The following is a 16,936-nucleotide window of genomic DNA, read 5'->3' as shown; positions in this document are numbered from 1 at the left end:
AGCTGGCTTAGGTAACCTGTAACGTCTTGGAAATCTCACAATTTTATGATTCTGACTAGCAGGAGGCTCAGTGCTTATATGGAGTCTTACATACAGGTGCACACAGATACAGACACCTGATATCAAGGGTAGAAGAGCCGCTTGCTGTGGAAGCTCACCCCAGGAAGACTTGCTTCAAGTTTAGGTTTGTTTCCAGCACGTCCGTCCCAGCTGTCTAAGCCATGAGTCTAAACATTGTCATCTGTGTCTAAATGTGCGCCAGTGGTTATCCTGAACACCAAAACCATGTGCCTTCACATCTTTGTATGCAAAGTCAGTGTAACCACACAAATGTTTCCATTTGATCTTGAAGGGATCATTAACAACCCTGACAGCCGAGATTTGGCTCTGTGGTGGAGCACTCCCTTGCATGCACAACTTGAGTTTTATCCCTAGTACCGGAGAAAGAGTCTTGGCAGATGTAGAGGTCACAACACTTAATGCAGTGCCTCGTAGAGAGAAGCCACGTGACACCAGGGGATCCTCTGGCCATTCCCACAACTAACAGTAGTCTCTGCACCTGCCCTGAAATCACTGAAATCACCTGGTAGGGTCCGAGCCCCAGCTACCTGAACCCACAAGCCTGTACACAGGACCTATCCTGGGCACTTGACCTGTGGTCTGGCTGTGGTCTTCCCTCACTGCCATCTGGGAGGGAGGAGAAGGATGGAGAGAGATGGATTCCAGAGATCTTTCCGGAGCAGGAATGACAGGGCTGTCAGTTCGGGGCCCTGCTCCTCACAGACTGAAGGTGGAATACTGGAATCTCCAGACTCATTTCCTAACAGAGAGGATGTTTTTCTGGTTCAGAAAGGCCCAGGGAGACGATGGGCACTCTGCATGTCCTGACATGCGCTGGGAAGCGCCCTCCTGGTCTCAGTGTGTACACTGTGAACCCTAGTCAAATCACAGAGTGCTAGCTCCATATTTCCTACCCCTTTCCCAGGCAGTGTCTATGCGTGGGAGCCAGGGATGAGACACAGTGGGCAAGGTGGTCACTGTCAGTGGGCAAGGGCCCAGGGTCTTGAGGAACTCAGTGACTTTTTAGCATGAGACAAGTATTTCTCAAGTGATTTGCTTTTTGAAAAAAATCTAACTGCTTGCCTTTGATCTGGAATATTGGATGAGGCCACAGACAGGTAGCAATTTCAAAAGTGCTCACTGACATTTTATAGGAATCTGTTCCTTGAGGTACCAAAGACTATAAAGTTCTGAGGTGAGTGGTGGCATGTTTACAGTGTGGACAAGCTGAATGCCCCTGAAACACATATGGCTGAGATGATGAATTTATAATAATATTTTATAAAAAGCAAATCAACATGAGCTAGTATTACTACTATCCTTTCTAATTTCATAAAGTCTGTCTTCAGCCTTTACTCACTTATGCCCTATAGCCAAGCTCCATGGCTGAAATGTGGCTGGACACAGCCAGGGTGAGCACACCCCAGATCACTGCTCCACAAAAACAACACTGAAGTAAACAGTTCCGAGTTTAATGGGAGTCCTCCCCCTCTCTGCCCGTGTTTGTTAGCGGCAATAGCGCGGCTGGAGGGTGAGCACTGGCGCACAGGTGGTGACCCCAGCGCTGAACCACTTTCCCACAGGGGAGGTGGGAAGTACAGAGAGGGCAAAACAGGAAGAGAAAAGTGCCGTGCAAGAGGAAACCCAACTCTCCCCTGTTTCTGGAAAAAAAAGAGTTCACGATGGAAATTTTTATATCTCTGGACTCCAAACCAGAAGTAAATCATGTCTGTAACGGACTTCTTCACAAATAAACCCAACTCTCCCCTATGTTTCTGGAAAAAAAGAGTTCACGGTGGAAATTTTTATATCTCTGGACTCCAAACCAGAAGTAAATCATGTCTGCAACGGACTTCTTCACATAGTACATAGAAATAAGGGTCCTGTATGCTTTCAGGTGGCAGTATAGGGGCCTCAATGTGCTGAGTCGTGCAGAAGCTGGGCCACAGGCTATGGCCCAAAATTCCTGGGGCTGAGGGCTGGGGTGAACCCAGATCACATAAAGCCACACGTGGGGAACGAGGTCTGAGGGTTCCTGAAGTCCGAATTCCTACACAGGAGGAAGCTGGAAGGTGGTAGCTTTCTGTGAGAACAAGTGGAGAATGGCATGGCGGACAGAGAAACTGAGGTAAGGTATTCTGAGGGCCCTCTGGAGGCTCAGAACGGCACTTTAATTGGGATGTGCTCAGTGAATTCTCTCGGAGGAGACCACCGTGGCTGTGACACTACTACTGGGTGTGAGCTGTGTGACAGCAGGGGAAGAAGTGACAGTGGGGGCCAGTCTGGCCTAGCTGGGGTCCAGGACTACCCTTGGAGACCTAAGGAGTGACAGGTGGAGTGTGGGGGTTGTCCACGACAGGCTGGAAGACAGGCTGGAGTCTGGGAAGTGAATAAGGTGGAAAAAGGCAGGCAGAGAGCTGGGCGCCTCAAGCCCAGCATTAGAAGGGGGCAAGGTATGACTTAGGTGGTTTCAAGCAGGGATCTGGAAACCATGGTCTGAGGCAGCACTTCCCTGCTCCCGCTGCTACGTATGATCTCCTGCCTTCTCTCTGTTGAGTCCTGAGCAGGAATCTTCCATTTCTCATCCATCTTCCATTTCTCAGGTACCATTATATTCCTTCTCAGGTCTTTGATGAGATTAAAGACTAACAGTTACAGTTACAACTTAGTATATGTATACAATATCTTAGATAGAACTTAAGTATTAGATTCAGGTTCTTTAGGATAGGACACCTTTTGGAATGATCTTTGTAACATGCCATTTACCCATGCCCTAGACTTCTCTGGATTTTAGTATGTGTTTCTTGCTTAATATTGTCCTCTTGGATTGTAGTTCCATCTTATCTAGGTCATTATCCCTCATTACTCCTTGACAATATTTGATAACCATCCCTTTCTATATAGTCTTGTATTAGGTTAGAACCTTCTTATTTAGACAAAAGGGGGAGATGTAGTGGATAGTCATTCCAGCTTTGACCTGGAAGTTCCAACCCCCACTGAAGCTTCGGTAATGGTCACGCCTACAAGGCGGGGCTGAGAGAAGACGTTAAAGACCTGAGTTCTGGATGCCGGGGCTCTCTTGGTTCCAGGATCCTGGACGCTGGAGGTAGACAGAGCAGAGTTCTCCAGAGAACACCGCCGGACTGTGCCATACCTTTCCCAGACCCTGCAACCTATTCCTTCATTTGTAAGTTACCCCACAAAATAAACCTCCCTTTTAACTATGTGGAGTGGCCTTAATAATTTCATCAATACTCATGGAGATTGTAGCTCCCAGCATTCCTAGCATGTCTTCCCAGTGCATACTTCTGCTGGCACCTGGGAGCTGACCTTCACCTTGCTGACATTCTACATGACCTTGTGTCTGTTCCAGATGCCCCTGTTCTCACTCCACAGTCCAGTCTCCAATGACACTGGCTCTGCCTCCTCACAAAGTCTTCTGAGCTGGTCCTGATGCTATAAGCTTCTTTCCCATCCTTCCTTCACAGCATGCCCTGCTCATCCTGAGCACATCCTTGGCACCTGGAGAAAGTGCACTCCTGGGCTGCAGGACACTCAAGGGCAGGAGCCTTGACTTTGTACCCCTAGGAGGCAGCAGAGTTCCGAGCACACAGTAGGTGCCTAATAAGAAAGGAAGCTCTGTGACCAATTCTCTAACTGGACCACTCCACTGACATTTCATCAGAATCTGTATCTTGAGGTGCCAAAGCCTGTAAAGTTCTGAGGTGAGTGCATGACAAGCCCATCAGAGTGCTGCTGGAGGTGGGATACACATGAAGGGAAGAAGTGTTAGTTCTGTACTGGTGATGATGATGGCCTATATGCTGGGATTTTTGTGGAGGGCTCTAGATTCTGTGGTATAAAGGTTGTTAACCTGGCAGCCATCTAGGTCAAAGGGGACAAAACAAGACTTTGACTTTTGAGAGATCATGTTTCCAAAATCTCTGTGCTGAAGCAAATGACCCCAGGCAACACCTGTGGTCAGTGACCCAGCAAGGACCTAGAAATCCGTCACCCTGCTGAGGGTGGAGGGAGCCATGCTGAAATTTCACCTATCCCTGTCAGTGCAAGACGATTCTACCAAACCTCACCAACTGGAGTTCATGCACTGACCTTCTGGATGTGAGTGGGGTCCACAGCAGGTCTACTTGGGGGACCCCTACACTGTCAGACCCTGTGGTTAGCTCTGTAGCCATCACTGGAAACCTCTGGATAGCAGAGTTTGCATGCCTTGTGGGGAGGTCCACTAACTAGCACACAGGTCTGCTCCCGCCTACTGTCTCTGCTGGCCTTCTCTGTCTGCATAAGCAGCTCTGCTGGTCTCTCAGGAGGCCTTACTCTAGCACCCATTCTGCAAGTGGTTCCCAGAGATGCATGACAGTATGCCTGGTTTTCTCCCCAACCCCACAATTACTGAAATCACACTGCTCAGTTTTCTTTTAGCACACGACCCCCAATGGCAGAGACTGGCGCTGAGAGAGCTGATACCGTTCTTGATCTGCTCACCACAGTACCCAGGAGAGCCACCAAGCTTATGGGGACATGGATAAACACTCTAGTTTGCACATCGGAGTTAGTTCGCCATCAGACAAGACCTCACTGGTGGCCTTACAGTCACCGAACAGCATCCGAGTGGTGTAGGTAGGGTACAGGTCTATACAGCAGCCACTGTAGCTGGCTGAAGAATTCCTCACATCTGAAATAGCCAGTAACCCACATGATGTGACCCTTACTTACTCTGGAAGCAGAGGAACATACCCCTCTTAGATGATATATTACATTATTTTTGTCCAATAAAAGACATGCTGTCTTTGAATTAAGTCTGAAAACCAATCATTTTGGCTCCAGGCTATCATCAGCCTAAATTTATATATAAACCTGTGGTGATATTTCAATTGTGCTGAAATGTGATTTTATTTGTATGTTAATAAATAAAGTTTGCCTGGAGGTCAGAGGTCACATAGTGAGCCATAAGCAGAGTCCGGTGGTGGTAGCCCACACCCTTAATCCAATCACATGGCAGGCAGAGTCTCTGTGTGGTCAAGGACACAGCCAAGCATGGTGACCCTTGAGTCTTTAATCTCAGTATCAGCCATAGAGACCAGGAAGTCTGTATAGACAGGCAGTGAAGAGCAAGTCATGTGGCTGGGCTTAGAGCCAATGAGAAGACAGAACAGGAGAGCAATAAAAGCGCAGGTCAGGCAGGAAGAAGCTCTCTCTCTGGGGAAGCGATGATGATGGCGGCAGCGGCGAGATGGTAAGATAAGGTAGTCGTGGCTCTTGGTTAGTTCTCTGACCTCTTCGGCTATTACCTCTGTATTTGGCTCTGTGTTTCTTATTTAATAAGACTGTTTAGAAATTCATCTACAAAATCCTATGTACTGTCACCCAGTGAGCAACTCTGATGTCACAGAGAGAAGAAACAAGATGACAGTTTTGAGCCTTCCAATACATTGGGCAAAGTGACAGCAAATCAATGATCCCATCAAAGGACTTGCTCATATGAGATGTACCCACAGATGACATGTGACAGAAGTCAGACTCTACAGTCACAAAGGCGAGGCCAACAGGAACATCACTACACAGCAGATGCCGGGGAGCCAGGATCCCAAGGCTCATAGAAGCTCAGGGGTGGCCGCCATTTGTGTAGTGTCAGTCATTCTGACAGGAGGGTTGGCCTTTGCCATTGTGTCCAAGAAGACAAATTTAAAGACCACAAGTTTCCATAGGACATGACCATGTTCAAAGATGCTTCAAATGTCACACTGAGATCCTCCTGGGGGCAGGAACACTGGGAATTATGCACCTTTGCTCAAACCTACCATCTAATCCAGCAAGAATATATTTATTAATTTATCCCAAGAGAGAAACTGACAGCTCTATAGGACTGCTCAACATAGCTTAGAATGAAGAAAAACTGGGAGGTCAGTGTCAAAGGTATTGGTGGCATTTATGTTCAATCATGACAGGGTGATTGATGCTCATCCACACAGAGCCGCAAAAGGACAATGCCAGGCCAAGGCAATCTCCATGGCATGGATACGATGACTTGTTTATGGGATACCACATCTAAAGCCTGGAACAATCTTGCCAAATGCTAAATGTTGTCTTGGGGCAGGGAATTATTTTCATGTCACCTGAATTTCTTACAACAAATATGTCACAAACAGTAAAGTCTTCAAAAAACATTTTATAAAGCATTCTGCAATTAGGTCTATTTATGACATATGACACTTAGAAAGCAAGAAACCAAATTATAGGCTGACTGTGTAAAAGCGGCTCTGAGTAGAGAGGAAAAAGCATCAGCTCCTTGAGTGTGAAATCTCACCATGTGCACATCAGGTCCCTGCTGTGGCCCACTAGAGAATATGCTAATCATAGACAAGCTGGGTAGGAAGGACACGAGGACTCGAACAGACAACAAGCTGAGGCTTACGGGCTGGCTGTGCGTGGGTCCCCAGACAGGCACGTTCCTCTGGGTGCTGGGTACCTCTGGTGTGTGGCTTTCTACCAGCTGCCTCAGCACATTCCCCCCACGCCTACTCTAGGACAGGGCAGCAGGCAGGCAAGCCTGTTGTCTCCTCCATGTTCCCACGCTGCTGTAGTCAGAGGCCCTCTTGGCCTTTTTAAAAAACAAAAGAAAACAAAACAAAAGCATAGAAATGATAGAGAAAGGAAATTTCCCAAACACCAGAGCTTCCCGGATTCCGTGGTAGTACCAGAGAGGTGCGAGCCAGCTCCACGCCTGTCCCTGTGAGCACAGGGACATAATAATATAATGGGCCCAATGCAGCAAAATGTCCCTTAGAGCAGTACTAGTCAGCCTCAGAGGAGAGTAACTCGGGGTTCTGACCGCGCACTGATGGTTCCTGCTAAGTAACCCTCCTACCAAGAGCCAACACATTAAGAATCCAAGAAAAACAGTGAGCAGAGTTCTTGGGCCTGACACTTTAAAACTCTGTGAGGGTCTGTAACCAAAGTCACAACCGTTCTACTTACTTTGAAGAACATTCCTTCTTACGTTTCACAGCAACTCAATTAAATGAAATACAAGCAAATGTAACCTCGTACAATTTTCTGATCAATCTAAGCATTTGCAAATGAGTTTTGCTTATTCTAAGAATCCCAAATGCCCAGAACAGCTAAGAGCCACATGCGCCTGAGCAACATGTATGTTTATTTTTAGGAACCCTCACCCTACCACTGCCCTAGCCTACTCTGCCCTGGGTATGACTTGGAGATAGACAAGATAATGGCACCGCTGGTGTTTGAAGGTCTTAATGAATTAGTGGTAACAATGTTAGTGTCTATACTGGCCTCAGTCCTCTGTTCACTCACTAACAGCAGCTTCCCAAGTGCTCCTGCACCCACTAGGGAGGGGGAGAGGGAAAGGCAGGCAAGTAGAAAAATGAGCCACTGAAACTCACCAGGGCTGCAACCTAAGCATGCAAACTCACTGAAACTCACCAGCGCTGCAACCTAGGCATGCAAACTCACTGAAACTCACCAGGGCTGCAACCTAAGCATGCAAACTCACTGAAACTCACCAGGGCTGCAACCTAAGCATGCAAACTCACTGAAACTCACCAGGGCTGCAACCTAGGTATGCAAACTCACTGAAACTCACCAGGGCTGCAACCTAGGTATGCAAACTCACTGAAACTCATCAGGGCTGCAACCTAGGCATGCAAACTCACTGAAACTCATCAGGGCTGCAACCTAGGCATGCAAACTCACTGAAACTCATCAGGGCTGCAACCTAGGTATGCAAACTCACTGAAACTCACCAGGGCTGCAACCTAGGCATGCAAACTCACTGAAACTCACCAGGGCTGCAACCTAGGTATGCAAACTCACTGAAACTCACCAGGGCTGCAACCTAGGCATGCAAACTCACTGAAACTCATCAGGGCTGCAACCTAGGCATGCAAACCCATGCAATCTGAGCCCTTTGTTCTGGGCCTGCTGCCGTCCTTACTCACATGGACAGAGCATTAATGTGAAGAGCAGAATGGAAGCAGTTATTAACCAAAGAGAAATGCCCAGGATTTTTAAGAGCTGCCCTGGAACCTGGAAAGATGATGGCAGAAGCCAACAAATGTAGAAGAAAGAAGTCTGCAAGAAGTTGGTAGGGCTGAAGCCAAGGGCCTGCTGTACACCCTTCCCAAGCCTCCACGGTCAGAAAGCTATATAGTAGTCTTCAAGAAAACATCCCCTGACCAGGACCCAGTAGGACAAAAGGCAGGTGGTTCCTGGCTGATTGTCTGGGTCCCAAAGCAGCCTTTTCTGTAAGTGGGGACCTTGGACCTGTATGTCCCATAAGCCCTGCCACAAGAGTGCTTGAGAACACTTTATCAGAAGAATGTCAAATATTCTACCTGGACGAGGCTCACACTTGGGACCCATTCCTATCTGGGCCTAGATCACACCACAGTACTGCTGACACTGGGGCATTGCATATACCTGAAGCATGGCTCATACCCAGACACAGCTCGTATCTAGAGCATGGGTCACAGCTGGGCTCAGCACACATTTGGGGTATGGCTCATACCTGAGCATGGCTCACACCTGAAGGTTAGAAGAAATACCCAGGAAGTTTCTGACTATCAGGGAAAGAGATGATTTTTTTAAAACTTTCAAACAAATATGTTAACCAAAAAGTCAAAGTATTCGGGACAGGATGAGCCACATTTACAGACTAGAGTTTCTGATGTCTCCATGATGCCATCCCTTGAAAAACAAAAACAAAAACAAAAAACCTCAAAGTAGCCACACATAGTAAGGACGGCTGAACTCTGGAAGTAAAAGCTGGAGAAACCCCTGAGGTCCTCCTGCTAAAAAGTGTATCTTAGACCAGGAGAGCACCGTGACTGCCATCAGTCTGATTCAGACTGATTCAAGTGCACCATTTCATATTCAGAGAGATCTCTGATCCTGAAACATTTTTACCGCCTGTGATGTGCATGTGTGGCTATGTACTTATTAGCCAGTGCACATGCATGTTTATGCTCAGGCCAGAGGCTGGCGTCGCGTGTCTTTCCTTGATCATTCTCTACCTTTATTTTTTGAGAAAAAGTCTCTCACTGAACCCAAAGTGCATCATTTCAGCTAGGCTGGATGCCCTGCAGGGATCTGCCTTGTGCTGGCTGTGGGTTTGTTTGTTTGTTTTTTCTTTAAATTGACAAACAGGAGTCATTTGGGAAGAGGAAACCTCAATGAGAAAATGTCCACACCAGACTGGCCTGTAGGCCAGCCTATGTTTCATTTTCTTAACTAGTGATTGATGTGGGAGGGCCCAGTCCATGGTGAATGGTGTCATCCCTGGGCAGGTGGTCCTGGGGTATATATTAAAGCAAACTGAGCAAGCCATGAGGAGCAAACCAGTAAGCAGCACTCTTCCATGCTCTATGCATCAGCCCCTGCTTCCAAGTTCCTGCCTTGTTTGAGTTCCTGCCCCGCATTTCCTCAGGGGTGGACTGGGGAACTGTAAGCAGAGAGGCCCTCCCTAGGTTGCTTTTGGTCACAGTGTTTTATCTCAGCTGACTGCCTGGCCCCAGCACTGGGGTTACACACACATTGCCATCCCTGGCTTTTTGCATGGGTACTAGGGGGTCCAAACTCAAGGCCTCATGCTTGTGTGGCAGGGACTTCAATGTCTGGGGCATCTTCCTAGCCTGAATCAACAGTTTGTCTCCATGAATCTGCTCATCCTGGACTTTTCACATACAGCAAACTCATCATTAAGAGTTCTTTCTTTCTGTAAAGTCACTAAGAACAGTGAGTTAGTAAGTTCAGAGCCATGATCCCTGGAGAGAGATATGCTCAGGTTATCACAAGACTCCAATCAGAACGCTGTCAACAACCTGTTGCTAGCTACATCACCTGAATTCTGTCTAAAGACACTGTGTTTAGTATTTCCTGAGCTTGTGGCCAGAGGGCCTGAATGCAGCTTCTCTAACATGATGACATCTCCATGAGGCACACCACAACCTCCTGAGCTGAGGACGTTAGATACCACGTCAGCCCTCGGCCATTTGGCCATTTGAAAGAGTGAAATCACCAACAAAAGGCAAAACAAAACAAAAGTGACAATGTTGGCAGTGGACAGAGTGTGTGAGCCATGGAGCTGGGAGCAGCTAAGACAGCATGAAGTGCTTTGCCATGCTACCTTCACATCGAGTGGCTCAGTATTTCTCCACTCTGCGTGCATGTTCTCCAATGACCACAGAGCCACAGTTAGTGTCGACTTAGGGTCATAAGTCAATATTAGAAGCAGGTAAGTTTTTAACTACAGATCATTTGAATAATGGGATCACGGTAAGTGGCCCTGGGTCCTGGCTTAGTTCCCCGAGCATACTGTTTGTGACCATCACTGCTGTGAAGTAGTACTTAGCTCTCTCTTACGGCAGAATAACATTTGCTTGCACGGATATGTACACTTCATCATCTGCTCACTGGTGGGTAGATTCTTGGCTTTGGTTAACTCTTAGGCTGTTGTGACTGGTACTGTGTGCAAGTCTTTATGTGGATGGTAGGGCCCATGAGAAGGATCTGAGCTTATATAATATGAAAAAGCCAGCTTTGAAATGCCATGCAGCTACTCAGGGCAGAGGAAAAATAATAATAATAAGGAAAAAATAAATAATACTGAAAGGGTCCTGAGTCTCAGCCTACATGTTGAAGGAGGAAAAGCCCCCTGAACTGTGGGGGAGGCTGATACAGTCCCACCTGCAACATGCAGACCTGAACTCCCAGTCTGACTGCAGGTTCAGCAGCTCCATGGTGAGGGGCATACCTCACTCAAGCCAGCCTCTGCCAGAACTTCAGAGCCCCCACTCCACAGCCCAGGAGGATCAAAACACTAGCTTCCTTCATGATGGGTAACAAGGCCTGTGTGCATGGATGCCAACTCCCAGAGCCTTCACCCCTTTACCTGCCCCTTGTGAGTGAGGCCATGAGCTGTGGTCACTGAGGCACAGCCAAGAACTGGCCCAGGGGCCTGGTAGTCTGGTGGAGATGGATCACAAGCCACTCTAGGAACCTGTAATAGGTAACATCCAGAGAAAAGAAGAGGACAGACAGGCAGAGGAGAACATGAGCCGATTGAACTGGCCTTTCCGAGAAGGCGGAGTGTCAATAGATGAATTTTCCAGTGGTGTGATGGGCAGAGTTCCAGGATGGGGTACCAGGATGCAGATGTGTAGCCAGGACCAGCTGTGGCTACCACAGAGGATAGAGAAGGGACAAGAGGGGCACTGTAGGCTACAGAGAGCCACACGAGTCTTGATTCCCAACGTTTCCTAATTGCTCCGAACCAGTCTCTCAGCATCATCAGCAACATGCAGATTCTGCTATCTCAGAGATGCCAATGTGTTCTGATTTTGTGCCAGGAAACTGGACTAAAGTGAGGTCAGGAGTGCCCTACTGTACCCCATCAGCACAAGTAAGAATACTAAAAGCATTTCCGGGCCGCCGACTGTCATTGGCATGCAATGTGTCACACTTCACAGTAACCTTGTGAGCAGGCCACTGTCACTCCTAGCTTGCAAATGAAGACAACAGGGTGCAGGACACAGAGGCCTGGCTAACAGTTCTGAGCCCCACAGCCAGCTCCACACCTTGGTCTTCCATTTCTTCACTCCGCACACTACAGTGGCTTGCTCTGGCTCTTTCCACCAAGCCCAGAAAGGATGGTGGAACCCACGACAAGGATTTGAGCTCAGATGACAGATGTGCTCACACTGAAAAAGCCAGCTTTGGAAATGCCACGCTGCTCCTCAGGGAAGAGGGAGAAGGAAGCAGAAAGAACACCGAAAGGGAGCTGGGAAAAGACGCCCAAGGTGCGGCCCTTAGCAGCAGACATGGTTTGCTGCTGTATGGCTTTACAGGGGTCTCCACTGGCTCCTCAGGCTGAGACACACTGCACACAGCGGTCCGCTCCAGGCCAGTGCTTGCAATGTTCAAAGTAGGTCTGCCCCAGAGGAAGGATGATAATTAATAAATTGATTATAAAATGTCCTTTTTCTACTTTGAAGCTTCCCCTGCAGCTGGCTCTTTCCTTTAACACAATATTTTTCAGTGGCAAGGTTCTGCCAAGCTTAGATGTAAGAAAACGAAACCTGAAATGCACTTCTGAGAGGTAAGCAGGATGAGTTCACAGCACTGTCCCCTGCACCCTACTCCATCCCCATGCCATCCCCATCACCAACCTGCCTATGTCAGTAATGTATTTCAATACAAAATAGTGTTTGCTTACAACAAGGCCAGGATTTTAGAGGTTAGAGTTAAGCAGAGTTACAATTTCAAGCTAATATTTTCCCTAGTCTTCCAGAGGTGTGAAAAACATGTTCTAAGTATGGCCCTCAAGTTTAACTCTTAAGATATTGACAAATGCCTCTTTGTTACTGAATTCACTTGCTTTCTAGTTAAAATGCTAAAAAATATCAGCATTATTTATTCTTCATAAAAGTCTGAAAGTATTTGTATTATTTTTTCCTTACATCTTTAAAAGGCAGAGGCCAATGCTCTTTAAGTTGGAGAAGGCAATTTAGCTACCTTTAAGACCTTTAAACAAATTAGTATTGATCTGAAAAATAATTTTAAAGTCCGCTACTACAGGCCAGAAACTGGATCCTAGAGTCCTATCCCAATAGAGAGAGCGGGAGTTAGAAGCTCTGCTTGTTTCTTAAGTGAGTGCTGAGTAAACAGAGCAGCGCCGCTTCCTCCTACCTCGCTTCTGGATGAAGACCCTAAGCAAGGGGTTTGCACTGGAGACCGCCTTGCAGAAGTTGTCATCATTGTTGATGGGCAGCAGGTCGCCGTGTACATCAGCATAGCCGATGGTCACTTCAGTGTTGGAGATGTGGTGGGTGTGCACAACCAGCTGGTAGAAATCTTCAAACTTCCCAGGCTTATGACGGTCCAAGGAGAACCTTCGGAATTCGGCCCCAAACTGCAAGGCAAGAAGAGACGTGGCAAGTAAATTCTGGGAAGAGTCAGTGAGAAGGAGGTACTTGGAACAATGTGGTAACTAAGTCCCCTTGAGGTCACTAGCAGCCCTGTGCTATGGTCTTGTGACTGAGCAAGTCAAATTCTATTTAAAATATATAAAGTATATTTTAAATTTTGGTTTTAAAGTAGTAGATTTTCAGATAGTTTTTTTTTTTTTTAAATATCCCCTTTGTTTGGATTAGTCCTCCCCATGTTCCCTACCCCTCCCTGCTTAAACTTTCCACTTACAGAATCTACTTTCAAATTACCTATGTTCTATTATCTTCCTTCCTTTAAGACTCCCCACCCCCAAGGGCCTCTTAGTAGTTTCCTCGGTTCTACAGGAACTCCAAGTAAACACAACAAATCAGAGATTTGAAGTTAGGACCCACACACAAGGGGCAAAATGGAGATGCTATGCAAGCTTCTGGGGGAAAAGGGCATCAGCTGTGAATCTTACAAGCTATGACATCGACCCGCCAGGTTAAAAAAAATGTGACCACCTGTGCAATAGTGGCACTATGGTTAGGGGTAACCAACTGCTTTCTGATTAGAGTTAATGTCCACACCATGGGAGGGAATCCATGCTGGGTACTGAACCCTGGTTAAAACCCATGGCAGGGGAAACAAAAGGCCATAGGGGAATTGAGCATTGCCATTTAGCTACACTGACAACGCACTGAACTGTCTACTAAATAGTTATGTTTATGCCCAGGAACACTACTGTAAGCCGTAATTAGAGACGCTTCTCTTTCTAGTGAGTGGTGGAGAGTGAGGAGGCTCAGGGCTGCACAGGGTGCTAAGAATAAGTGACCCATGAGTGCTCAGCCTTAAATTCTCTCTAAAGCTTGGGCAACTGTGGAAGAGGGACAGAAGGAATGTGAGCTGAAGGTAGGGAGAAGGGCCGTGAAATGCTATCTCTAGGCAAGACACAGCCATGGCAGTCATGAACTCACAGTGGTTGCAGATGCTCTGGGTCTGTGCAGGAATGGGCCCTTCGACAGTCAGAGATGAAGGAGGAGCTCGGTGGTGGTGGTGGTGGGAGCCTGCTTACCCATCACTGCTTAACTATTTGCTACTGACAGATTCAGGGAGAGGGGGAGTCATTGCCTTCAGTTGTATACCCAATGGTGCCACCACCAGGCTTCAAGGGGCAGTTGTAATCTAATGGTCACACAGATGGCCCTGGTTTAAACTAAATGGGTTACAAAGCAAACCCCAAAGTCATCGATCTCGGAATGGGCCTGTCAGGGAGGAGGGAGGAAGCACGATAGGGGTGGGAAAGCTAAGAGAGGCACGGGTGAGGGAGCAGTCAGAACGCATTACGTATATGTGTGGAACTGTAAAGACAACAGAAACTCTTTTTTAAAGGCAAACAGAAAGAAAGGAATAATGGCCGGGCGGTGGTGGCGCACGCCTTTAATCCCAGCACTTGGGAGGCAGAGACAGGTGGATCTCTGTGAGTTCGAGGCCAGCCTGGGCTACCGAGTGAGTTCCAGGAAAGGCGCAAAGCTACACAGAGAAACCCTGTCTCGAAAAACAAAAAGAAAGGAATAATGGGGAGTAAAAGGAACCAGCTTCCTTTCAAAAGAGCATGAACCCTCCACCTCTGGGCAGTAACTGGCGGCGCCACGAACGCAAAGGCCCGGCTCCAACTTACTCCTGCAGAGCCCGGCCCTGACCTCGTTGACCATGGAGCTGCACACAGAGCTTATGCTCACAGCAGAGGACCCCAGCCCACAGCATATGGTCACCTCTTGAGAGCTGGAGGAAATCAACATGGTCAGTCCGGCCTGAGGGTCTTGGCTCAGAATAGTCTTCATTATAATTAAGAGGTAAATAAATGGGCTCTAACAGATACAAAGATTAATGTTTAATGTTACAAATAAATAGCCACTATATCATCTGGGCATTACACTGGACAAACCATCCCAAACACTGAGGTTTGTGTCAAAAATCATCTACAAAGCTCTTGGATTTGGGGATGTAGCCCAGGAATTTGTGGTTTTTATAACTTCTCAGAAGTAACAAATGCTAGTGTCTGGGGCTCACATACAGAGACTGGTGGCTTAAGGGAATCAGCATCCAGAGATCTGTGTGAAGAGTCACTTGCCTGGGAAGCAATTGCTGGTCCCACTTCTTGCAGGTCACCCAAAGCAAAGCCAACCTCTGACCTACCTGCACTGCCCAGGATACCCAACAAAGGAACAATTCAAAATGCCGGCCTGGGAAAAGCTACATTCAGTGGCTAGTCAGAAGTCCACTGTCTCCTCCCACACACACAGTAAGGGGAGAAGAATGGCCCTCCCACACACTCACTAGGGGAAGAAGTATGGCCCCAGCATTAGTGTTGCTCGTCACATTTATGAACGCCTAATGCCCTGGAAAGAGCAGAGGAAAGGGCTCTGTTCTGTCCCCACTGGCGTCAGAGGTGCAGATTAAATTCTTTCACCCCAGCTCCAGACAAACTCAGACAAACATGTCGTTTCTCCTCAGCACTTTACAAAGGATGCCCCAGCAACAGGTGGCCTGGGAAGAGTATGCTGGTCTTCACCCATAGGGGTTGAAAAACTGTAAGATACAGTTTGAAAAAGATAAAGCCTACAACCCATGTTCTGTATGATTTCTTCCTGATTTAGTTTTCCAGTCAAGCCATAACTTATTTATTTGGGCAGTCTGCATGTTTCCCACCTGGGTAGCTGACTTCTGCTGAGTCTATGAGCACACCCCTTTCTTCCCAATGAAGACACAGAAGACTGTAAGGATGAGTAATGTAACCGCAGGAACATTTCTCTTGCAGCCAGTCCTTGTTTGGGTATCCTCAGCAGGATGCATGACTGCACACTCACCTGAGGAACGCCCTCCTCTGTATGCTCGCAGTACTCCTCACTGCAGATTCAGCACCCACATTATGTGTGAGATAAAGCCCACATATTAAATACCCAAGTTCTCCAACAATGTCTCCATCTCAGTTTCACTTGACAGTTCAAAGTATTTTTCGCTATTTAAACAATTTTCCTAAAATGTGGACCTTCCTATAGTAATTTGGAAAAGCAAAACAATTCAGATTTTTCTCGAGGTGAAGAAAGTCTGGTTTGTGTCTGACTATGTGATTGGTTTGCCACGCAATCAGAGAGCCTGTTATGTATGTTTAATGAGGTCCAGAGTTCCGGCAGAGGTGGGTATAGGTGATGTAATCAATCCATTTCATCTAAAAAATAAAAATTTTTATTTTCCACTTAACATCAGATTGAACAAGGGGCCTTGGAATGAAGGAATTAGTAGGTGCCCCTCAATGCCATAGAAGTCTTGGTAAAACCAAGAATTTTTCTACCTTCCAGAAGCTGTAAAGCTGCATGGCTCTGCTGACCAGGTGGCAAGTCCTGCTTTCCTACTGTCTATGTCCATCAGACTCAGAAACTGTTCACACTGAACTCCCAGCAAAGAGGTCACCTGACTGATGCTAATGGTTGACTTACTCATGGCACGTGACCCAGGGAGGATCCAAGAGCCCTTTCCTCACCTGCTTACCAGAAGCCCTCACTCCCTGGCTGTACTTTCACTTACAGCAGCATTTGATTTGTTTACGTAACAAAGCTCACACTGGTGTGGACATCTAGAGCAGTGAAAAAACCAAAAACAAAACCAAAAATATAGGAAGACACTTCTTCTGGTCACTGAGCAATAATACTTTCATTAAATGCAGGATTTCATAAATATTATAATAACTCAATCTAGAACTTTTAAGAGGTAAATTCTCTAATTTACATTTGCCATTTTGGTTTTATTTAAAATTTTTAATTCTTTTGTAATTTCATGCTTATATATAATTTTAATTTGTATAATATTTCTTGATCACATCCAGTCTAAATCTTCACTCCCAACC

The 16,936-nt window shown here is 46.9% G+C and overlaps 1 protein-coding gene across 1 annotated transcript in view; it reads right to left on the bottom strand.

The window, feature by feature from the left end:
* The window catches only part of Pard6g (par-6 family cell polarity regulator gamma), a 68,325-nt gene that overhangs the window by 26,959 nt on the left and 24,430 nt on the right, over positions 1-16,936 (bottom strand). Inside the window, exon 2 of the mRNA XM_036204351.1 lies at positions 12,790-13,012. Within this exon, the coding sequence (XP_036060244.1) occupies positions 12,790-13,012 (223 nt within the window). The remainder of the gene's footprint in view (positions 1-12,789; positions 13,013-16,936) is intronic.

The sequence above is a fragment of the Onychomys torridus genome, chromosome 13, assembly GCF_903995425.1.
Source record: "Onychomys torridus chromosome 13, mOncTor1.1, whole genome shotgun sequence".
Classification (NCBI taxonomy): Eukaryota; Metazoa; Chordata; class Mammalia; order Rodentia; family Cricetidae; genus Onychomys; species Onychomys torridus.
The sequence above is the reverse complement of the archived record's forward strand: the minus strand, read 5'-3'. Positions and strand labels throughout refer to the sequence as shown.